This window comes from Branchiostoma floridae, chromosome 4 (genome assembly GCF_000003815.2).
Source record: "Branchiostoma floridae strain S238N-H82 chromosome 4, Bfl_VNyyK, whole genome shotgun sequence".
Classification (NCBI taxonomy): domain Eukaryota; kingdom Metazoa; phylum Chordata; class Leptocardii; order Amphioxiformes; family Branchiostomatidae; genus Branchiostoma; species Branchiostoma floridae.
In genome coordinates this window covers 19005697-19015843 of record NC_049982.1, presented here as the reverse complement: position 1 = coordinate 19015843, position 10147 = coordinate 19005697, and the positions used below count along the sequence as shown (strand labels likewise).

The window sequence follows — 10147 nt, the reverse complement described above, 5'->3', positions numbered from 1 at the left end:
CATGCCACAAGTTGCGTTTGATCACTCCCAATGTCTGCTTAGCCTTGGTTGTTATTTTGTTAACATGGACATCCCATTTCAGCCCAGTTGTTAACGTAATACCTAGGCATGGGTGGCTTTTTGTGGTTGCTAATGTCTGACCACAAAACTGGTAATGGGACACATTTGGTGTGCGTTTGTTCGTTATGTGCATGATATAGCACCTATCAGGATTAAACTGCATAAACCATTTCCCTATTCTTCCAGGGTGTTCAGATCTTTCTGAAGAAGTTGTGAATCATTCTTTGCAGATACCTCTATATATAGCAGACAATAATCAGCGAATAACCTCACACTTGAACCGAGCTGGTCTGGCAAGTCGTTTATGTACAAGAGGAAGAACAATGGTCCCAGGACAGTCCTTTGCGGAACTTCCGACGCTACTTTAACTGGAGCTGAGGCCTTCTCTTCTACCACTATAGTTTGCTCTCTGTTCGTCAAGAAAGTCTTTAACCAGTTTAATGTAGTGCCTTGAATTCAATAGTACTCCAGTTTTCATATAAGTCTACTATGTGGGACTTTGTCGAAGGCCTTGGTGAAATCCAGTATTGCTAGATCCACCTGTCTTTTGTTGTTCAGTGCCCCAGCTATGTCGTGAACTGTGTTTCAGTGGAGGGAACCTTGGCAGAAACGTTGGTCTTTCGTTCTGCTCAGGTGAATCTTTCTGTACATCTACAACCAGCCGAGCCAAATCCTCATGTTTATTCCAACTGGACTAGAATGACTGTCATGAGATTGAAACACTATTTGGAATCCTCGACGAACGTTGATGACGTTTTCACATATGTATAGCTTCAATTCCGGCAAAAGTCTGTAACAGGTTAAGAATATTTGTTTTCAAATCAATAAAGATGGTGACTTCTTTTGTATTAACGATGATTGTAGATTATTATATAACCAGGACTTGCCATAAGGGTTAAGAATCTCAGGTTAGTGACAACTTGAACAGCCGAAGGTCTCTTTCTTCGTACGTTAAAACTGATGCCATCACTCTAAGCTACAACTAGAATCAATGAGTGCGCTTTAGATGCATGTATGCTTTGCTGATTGTTCTTGAGACTGTATGTCCTAGAAGAGAGCCGATGTCAAGAGACTCATGGCAGCTACAAGCACACGGAAAGCAGTTAGCGATGGGGCTCTTCCACTAGGTCCAGGGGCAACTGAAATAAAAGAAATGAATGCTTCGTATGACAACTTTAATACCAGGGCTAATATGGATAATTACTGGTCAAGTAAATACTGGATCCAAATAGTGCGTTGTCTGCTGTTACGAATGCTTACGTCAAAAGTAACAGAATTCGAATATGAAAAAACACATCTTACCAATTTTGGAGAGATTTTCTTCTTCTTCTTCTTCTTTTTCTATAAGAAACATGATATACAACCATGCTTGTAGCTGTGAAATACATTTTCTTTCAAAAATACCATGACGAGCAAACTGCTGCGTAAGATGTTCCTTACTGTGTAGTTAATTGCGCCATTTGGTTAAGTTTGGTACCTTTGGTACTTCATTTAGTGCATTCCTAAACCGAATATGACAGAAAGACTTTTTGGAACGATAATGCCGAATATTAATATGTAGCTGTCAAAATCATTGATAATAGCAACATATTAGTTCACACTTGAAAGGCAATTATTTGCTTATGAACAAATTCAGAATATTTCATTCCACCCTCAAAGAAAAGGAAAACAAAATGTGGTGAACATGTCATAAAGTATCAGGAACTTGGCCATATTGCGTTCACCATTCTAAGATTTACACGTGTGCAAAATAAGCACTGATCTGTAACTGCTTTCATTTACTATCAAATAAATGCAAAATCCACTTTTGCTCGAAGAAGACACGGGCATGTAGTATATCAAATACTTGAACCGCTTTGGTTGTCTCCTGTTCGTTAATTTTACTAAAAGTTATCATAACACATGTGTAGGAGAGTCAAATGTACACCAAGCAACGCCCGAGAGTTCAAGACCTCGAAATGAACATTTCTCTCCTTAGTGTACTTCAATGCAGCACCTGAAATAGTGCACGAAACTACGTTTTAGGGGCTCACCTTTCCTTTGAAAGTAGATGCGGTTTGACCAATGATCCCATTCAGGATTGTCCGGGTGTGTGTCCTTGTTTTCGCGGTGTAGCCAGCATTTCCGAGGAGTACTCCCGTGATTACTAATAGAAAATACGGGACTCCCGAGAGGTCGCCAGTTGAAGGACTTACATATCGGGTTGACACCGTCATAGTCCCCATAACCCTCCAGACACCTGCGGGCACACTCATCGGGCTTGATGTCGTTGTAGGCTGTGATAAGAGTATCTGCATTGCCGAAATACTTACCCCTGAATTCGGTGAAGAATGTAAGAGGTGCTTTTGCAGAAACTTCACCGTTTTTATCGCCGAAAAAATGTCTCGTCTCCTTGAAGTATTTGACAGCTAGCTCTTCAGCTGCAGATAAATAAACAGTGGAGACAAGTTTAATACATTAATCAACATATCAGATATTCAACTGGACATTTCCAGATCAATTCTTATTATTGCTGTTGATCTTGTAATTTCATGATCAGTAATGGTTTCGCGGTGACCTTTCTACCACAAAATTAGCACACCGCGCCTCGTACTCAGGTGCCGTGATATCAGTGATATCGCCGCTCTCCATCACAAGGGCCGCGGAAGACTTGCAGTCGGCGACAGCTTGGTTTGGGGTACAAGTTTACTATTAGCTGCCATGGTTCTATCGTGTGGGTTCAAATACAACATTGAGGTACCCAACTGTGAGCCTAACTATGACAATGGGTCAGTTGGACACATGTCTCATAAGAATTATCAGAAATATAAACAGTCATATGTTACACATATGCATGCATCTGTACTGTTTTTATTTGATGCATCATAATTGCACAAAAAAGGTGAATTCAAATAATCTTTATTTGGTACTAGATACTAGTAAGTAAAACTGAGTCATATGCAGATCTGGCTGCTCCTTAAAGAGACTTGCGCTGACTCCAAGAAAACTAAAACAAAATGTGGCTAACATGTCATGAAGTATAGGGAACTTGGCCACATTGCGTATACCATTCTCATTTACACATGTGCAACATAGGTACGCTCCTGTCAACACGTCTGGTGTTCGTTACCATTTGAACGATCGGCATTTGCATATTCGCAGAGATTTTATGCGAGATTTCTGATTGGCTGAATTATGGATGGTTCAAGCGCTCGTTCGAACAGGCGTTCCATTATCATCAACATGGCTGCCGCGTCAGACGTTCATAATGCCTGAACTACCCAGCGAATTTCCCGGAATCTTCTCACTAAAACGAGCAAACAAAGACCTTAGAGACTTTTCTCAACGGAAAGGATGTTTGAATAGCACTCTTACCAACCGAGTAGGGCAAGAGTTTGATTTACCAAATCGTTCCAATAGTCTCGAAGAAGATGGGTCGTTGATGATAATGGACGCCTGTTCGAACGAGCGCTTAAACCAGCCAATCAGAAATCTCGCATAAAATCTCTGCGAATATGCAAATGCCAATCGTTCAAATGGTAACGACCACCAGACGTGCTGGCAGGAAGCAGAGCGACCAAAGCACAACACGACTGGATTCCAGGCTAACATAATCATTGATCTGCAACTGCTTTCATTTCGTTCGTTCGTTCGTCCCATAGCTTTTATTTACAATCAAATAAATGCACAAATTCACTTGTGCCCAAATAAGACATGGGCATATCCAATATAAATATTTGAACTGCTTTTAAGTCGTTGTTTGTCTGTTAATTTTACTAAAAGTAACCATAATGCATGTGCAGAAGAGTCATATGTACACCAGAGTTCAATACCTCGGAAATGAACATCTCTCAACCTAACATAGGTTAGTATACACGGTTAAGCTGTTTTATGAATCTGCCTAAGTCAATGATTTTAGTATTTACCTGAAAAAAGTATGCAATTCAGCATATGGCCGTGATGCACTCTTTAAATAAATGAATAAAATCTAATCACGATGATCAAATAAACCACTGTTTAATAAATCATTGTTTTGTCCTTTGTTTATTTTATTTTCAAATGTCCTAGTGGTAATGTTAATATTAGCTTTGCTAGAGTGCATTTACCACTGTGTCTTGTCTTATATGTATACCAATAAAAAAAACACTCATTCGAATTCGTTCATTCTTTTGTCTATTTATTAATTTATGTATTCATTCATTTATCCGTTAATCCATTCATTCATTCATTCATTCAATTATTCATTGTAACTACCTTTTGCCTCGGCCTCCTCTTGGTCCTCATGTTCCCTCAGCTGTCTGAAAAGGTTTTCCTTGTACCCTTCAGCCCTGACCTGACCCAGACAGTTCTCCTGGGAGCAGAGTGACCGTTGGTAGGTATGGCCGTCACATTCTTCTCCCGCGACGTTTTCGCGCGTCCGATAGCACATCTTAAAATGCGCGTGGCACTCGCCCCAGGTAGTCCACTCAGTACATCTGACAGGGGTCACATCTAAATATCGACATACACATTATTTAATTTCCTTTTGTTTTCAGTATTGTTTTCATCTTGCTTCATTTTAGTTTGGTTAGATTTAGGTTTTTGTATATGTGCAGTGGTGGCGCTAATGTAAGTTGATATCGCCACGGGACGGTAGTTTCATTATTTTCAGAGAACCGACCTATGCTTCATTAAGGATAGTCATCAGAGTTAGGCCTCCCCAATGGAACCAAGAACGAAAATCAAAAACAAGTCTATATCATGAAATATGCATAACGTACGCTCAGAACTTATCTCTTTTAATGTCTCGCCTGTTTGTTGTCAGCAGAAGTGACCCTGACATATCATGAGCCACTTAGTGTAACTCCGATGTTTGGTGTCATATTGAACGTCACATTGATATTTACTTCCTGGGACCCGAACGGGCTGTTTGCGGAAACGAAAAACTTAACTTTTTTTATTTATCCCCATATATTTTTATATAAAGTATCAGACAAAAAAAAACATAGTGCTTAGAAAGCTTAAGTAAATAGATATGCACAAGGCATGCTGTTGAATCATTTTTGGTCCCGTTTCTGTTTTTGTTATCTTTTACATTGTACCTTTCGTTCCCCAAAACAGCCCGGCCGGGCCCCTTCGTGGAATGTGACGTGACCCTAACTATATAACTATAAGCGCCATGTAATCAGGCTATGTACAACTCACCTGGGCACACCTGGACTCTGCATTCCTCAGACGCGTCCTGTGTTTCCTCCCCCTTCTCCCTGGTCCTCCTCCGGAGTCCCTCGCCGCACGTCGTGCTGCATGCAGACCAGGCACCCCAGGCTGACCACTGCGGCGAGGATTCTGGAGGTGGAGGCAGCAGGGCGAGTTGTGGTAGTGGAGTCGTAGCCGTAGTACACAAATTGAAGTTAAAAGAAAAGATCTATTCAAAGAGGTCACCAAATTCCATCCTGATCTTTCCACGCTTACAGACAGAAAGAAGACTGCCCTCCTTTTAACATCACGCAACCCACGCATTACAGAAAAGGTGGGATCATTCGTCTTTTACTGTCTCAGAAAAAGAAGTCAAACCCCTGCAATACGATACAGCTAGCGTTAGAATTTAGACTAGTTGCTTACTATGCTGTTGACCATTGCAATTGTCTGCATGTCATTTTTTGTCACTTGCAATTAGCCCACGGACAAGAATTCGCAATAAACTTATTGATATTATTGATATTGAAGTTACAGATAAGCCATTTAGAACCATGCTTATTGAATACTCCTCGAAAGAAAAAAAAGCGTTTTATTTGAAGTAAACCGGATGTTATATGGCCTAGATATACGCAATACAATGTTACATTCACCAAGGACATATCCTTGCATTCACATTTCTTTATCGCTTTCGTGGGATTATATCTTAAGAATGAAACACCCCACAATGAGCATATCAAGTTCGCAATACTTGATCGAAAACGGTGGGGATTTTAACTCGCGGAGTGGCTCCATCCTATAGACCACATACAGACACAACATGTGAAGCACTACGATCAGGCAAACATACCTGGACATGGTTGAGTGTTACATGGGGATTTTTCCTGGGCGATGCCGTCACAAGGCGACCCGTGTTCTGCCTCCAGTTGAGTTTCCTCCACACATTCGGGGTCTTTGCAGTATCTACAGTGTCTGGACCTTGTCCTGTATCCATGCCCGCAGATCACGGTACATGGAGTCGTCTCCCCCCAGCTGGTCCATCGACCTATGGGGCACATGACTGTAATAAGCCCTTTCGCACATTCGAGTAAGCATGTGCGGCAACAGGAATTGTAGGAAATATGTCAAAGGTGAAGGTCCCTGAGACTTAAACAAACCATTGTTTGCATTTCCGTAAGAATGTCCGGAACGTAATGGCACCTGCAAAATGGCGGAGTCAGAGTCTTTTACCTACAATTCCTGTCACCGCATATGCGTATTCGAATGAAGAAGGTTATATTACGGCAGCGTTTGTGTGTCTGTATGTGTGTATGTTTGTGGATGGACAGCATAACTCAAGAAGGCTTGGATGGAATCTATAGTTATGTTGATATTTGGTATGTGGATAGGTCTTTTGGATTTTGGGCCCCCTAGCGGATTGTAGAGTTGTTCAGGTAAATTTACAACTGAGGCCAGAGAAATTGACTGTTTAGAACATATCGCCAACAATGGCTTCAGTCCTTCACTAAACAACATTGCAGACCTTAAATCATGCTAGAATCACGTGACTGCAAAATACCATGTACTGTAAAAAATATCAACGAGAACTTAATGCAACATTTCCGACCTGAATATTTACAGACGGTCGGCTGGCAAACCTCCTCCTCCTCCCGAAAGTTTTTCCCCGAACAGTCGTAATCAGTCAGGCCTGCGGGATCTTCGCAGTGCCGTCTCCTTTTCCGGATGCCCTGGGCCCCGCACGTCACAGAACAAGGTCCCCAGGATTCCCAAGGTCCCAAGTATGGTCTTCCTGATGAGCCAATATGAAACCTGAATCATACATTCTATCGCAAATAGAACGCGCTCTTAAGAATTCCGGGACAGTTTGTGATCATTCGATACCCCGGCCCCTGTTGAAATCAAAGAAATGTAGAAGCGCGAAATAGAAATGTTGTTATATAGGCACGTTCACTGTTTAGTACGCATGTGCAGCGACAGGAATTATGAGGACTGTCAAAGGTGAGGGCCCCATGAGACATTAAGCATTTTAAAAATCACGTATGGAGATTGTTATGCAAATCGAGACAATGGTCTAGAACTATTGACAAGTTAAGTGAGGGGCCTTTGCCTTTGACAATTTACCCACAATTGTTATCGCTGCACATGCGTACTCAGAACAGTGAATATGCTTATTGTCGTGTCTGAAGGAAGGATTCTAACAAACTTTTATACTTTGTAGTTTTGTCTAATGTGCAAATTTCAAACATAAAGAACTAATCGTCAACAATCGGTTGTTAGTCTTTTGTTGATGAACGCAATCGAAAGACGTTATGCTACGGTCCCATTTGGAAAAATGGGGCCCCGGGCCCTGATTTGATTTTATGAATGTCATCCGCACGCACATTACTTTTCGCCTGATCTCAAAAAGAAGATAGAGAAAATCACCCCCGAGGAGGCTCGACACAAGCATGTCCGGATAAATACACCTTCTAATAATGTACTTTTTTGCTCGTTTTTTTTTTCTCTCAATATATTAAAAATCGATTACTGCTATGATGAATAAGAAAACCTACATGTGCCTCCTACAAATAACGACTTGTTGTTTCCTTTGATACACTATGTCGAGGTGGGTTCACACCTGCGTATATTCAAGTCCGTATGAGGTCCGTATGGAAGTTTAAGCCTCTACCAGGCTCCACAGGTCACTAGAAAACTGTAGAAATTGGACAAATATAGCCAGGAAACATGCAGGTGGAGTTAACTGGTCGCAAACCATACTCCTCGGCCAGCTAAGTTCCCTGGCATATTCGCGGTCTATATTTGTCCAATTTCTAGTATTTTTCCCGTCACGTGGAGTCTGGTAGAGGCTTAGAATTCCACACGGACCAAAGGCGGACTTGAATTGTTGTTGTTGAATATATACGCACATGTGAACCCGGCTTTACCAGCTTTGTAGTCGTCTGGCCAATTAGCAGCATTGTATTGTTGTTTTTTTTTAATCTCAGATTCTTCTTTCTTTTCGCCCTCCCGCATTAATTTTGGGGTCTCCAGATTATGCCATCTATAAAATTATGTCAGTGTGGCCTAACTTCAACGTATTGAGCAGTCGGGAATTTTTCTCATGCAAGGATATTTGAAATGGGACGCACGATATTGGCACCTATCTCCAACATACGCGTCATTGCACACGCAATAAACGTCTTCGCCGTTCTGGGAGTGTTCGCAGGCTCCGCCGTTCATACAAGCCACCCTCCCACAGGGGTCGTCTTTATGCCTACAGTCTGGGTACTGTGGTCCGCCGGTTTCAGGTTCATCTGAATTTGGAAAAAGAACGCAAGAATTCCTGACGTCACGTGCCTGTAAGATCACGTGAACAAAGTAAAAGTATTGGTCATTCAAACCTGATGAGGGCTGTAGTACTGCATGCGCAGTGAGATGCATTATATAGGTCAAAAGTCTCAATGGTCATATAGACATTTTTTTACATAAAACGCCACATAGAAAAGATCTAATGATTTAAGATACGAACATCAAACAAGGGAAAGCAGACTGTAGTCATGTCCTACGATATTTGACCTGACAGTTACTTGTACCTAGACCGCCAGAACACTCGAATGAAGCTTTTATTGTAACTGAACAGAAAGTAAAGAAACAAGATCTAGAAAGTAAAGAAACAAAGATAAACCGTACCCGACCACCCGTCATCACAGTCGCAGGAGTAGATGTGAGTGCGCATGGATGGCACGCATCTGCCTCTAGGTTGGCATGCGTCGTGGCCGCCATCTTCAACACATGGGTTTCGTTCATGCCGATGACCTGAAGTGACAAGATCAGTCCACTACAGAAGTCTACTCCTCCCTCGACTGAAGATGGTATGCAGGTATGCAGACAGGTATGAAATCCGTATACGGTCCGTATTGACATTTTTCATACGCATTCTTCCAATACGCACCTCATACGTATCTTACTTATAAAAGGTCAAATTCCACCTATAACCAGTATCCCTAGCCCAGCTATACATGGCAGCCCTGCCACCTGTTGGTCAACTCCCAGGGGACTGTTTCTTATCAGAGGTCTTTTATATTGATGGTATTACTTCACATCCCTACCCCCCCGATATGATTGACATCTGTGAATTATGAACTTGAAATTTCTAGAAACTTCCATACGGACCTCAAATGGACTTGAATATATACGCACGTGTGAACCCACATTAAGCCACTTGTGCTGGGCAGGATATTTCGCCACGAAGGCTTGTTCCCTGTGGCGCTGCGTTCTATACTATACCCGAAAACAAAATCTAAACCCACCTGTGCCCCGATTTCCACTTGTTATCTCTGGCCACTTCTTGTACTTTAAGTAGTCGTATTTACTACTCAGCTGTGGAAGTGATTTGAATGGCCTGCCTTCCAAGTAAGGTGTCTTTTCTTTTATGCCGGGCACGTGCCACGTTTCTGGAACTCTGGGTTCGGGCGGAACTCGTCCGCTTCTCTTAACTGGACGGTGCTTTCCATCGACGCCTTTAACTTCAGTACGTAGTGCTTCTAAAAGATTGTCATACTCCCATTCAGGGCTGGGTTGAAGGAAAGACTTGGCTGTTTTTTCGTCGATGGTGATGTCATCTACCAGCCGATTCACCACAAAATCGTACTTGTCATTGTCAGATGAAGGGGACTCGAAGTCGACGGAAGTGGCGTTTGTATCGTTGTGTCCTGTCCCCAAGTCGATGCTTGCGTTGCGACACCGAAGCCCCAGATTTAAACTTAAGCATAAAAGTAATAACGCAATGACTGGCGAAACATACATCATTTACTGTATGTTTACACGACACTGGTAGCTATATGGTACTGAATAACGTCTTCATTCGATTTTCTCCAGAGATTCGAAGTTCTAATTCCATTCCCGTTTTCGAATGTTCGAGATGGAACAGTCCAACCGCAGGTCACTCTAGAAC

At 42.1% G+C, this 10147-nt stretch overlaps 1 protein-coding gene across 2 annotated transcripts; it reads right to left on the bottom strand.

Moving 5' to 3' along the window:
• Positions 1–346: 346 nt before the first annotated feature.
• LOC118414038 lies at positions 347–10079 on the bottom strand. Of its 2 annotated transcripts, XM_035817782.1 has the most exons (10): positions 9504–10075; positions 8884–9009; positions 8343–8507; positions 6821–7003; positions 6065–6259; positions 5224–5364; positions 4294–4530; positions 2094–2480; positions 1363–1401; positions 347–1199 (listed from the first exon to the last, which is right to left on the bottom strand). In XM_035817782.1, exons 1-10 carry the CDS (start codon positions 10000–10002, stop codon positions 1108–1110), a joined length of 2064 nt encoding a protein of 687 aa, XP_035673675.1. In that variant the 5' UTR covers positions 10003–10075; the 3' UTR covers positions 347–1107. The 2 variants fall into 2 exon arrangements, with proteins under 2 accessions (XP_035673675.1, XP_035673676.1); XM_035817783.1 differs by lacking the exons at positions 4294–4530; positions 5224–5364 and having other exon boundaries at positions 9504–10079.
• Between the last annotated feature and the right edge of the window lie 68 nt (positions 10080–10147).

What these genes read in the sequence shown, in the direction of transcription:
- LOC118414038 (XM_035817782.1), bottom strand. Translation starts at nt 10,002, where the DNA reads ATGATGTATGTTTCGCCAGTCATTGCGTTATTACTTTTATGCTTAAGT. An exon ending in TGGAGATAGGTGCCAATATC is followed by an intron (nt 7,004 to 8,342) that starts GTGCGTCCCATT and finishes TTGGCTCATCAG; the next exon opens with GAAGACCATACTTGGGACCT. An exon ending in CATCTACTTTCAAAGGAAAG is followed by an intron (nt 1,402 to 2,093) that starts GTGAGCCCCTAA and finishes TGTTTCTTATAG; the next exon opens with AAAAAGAAGAAGAAGAAGAA.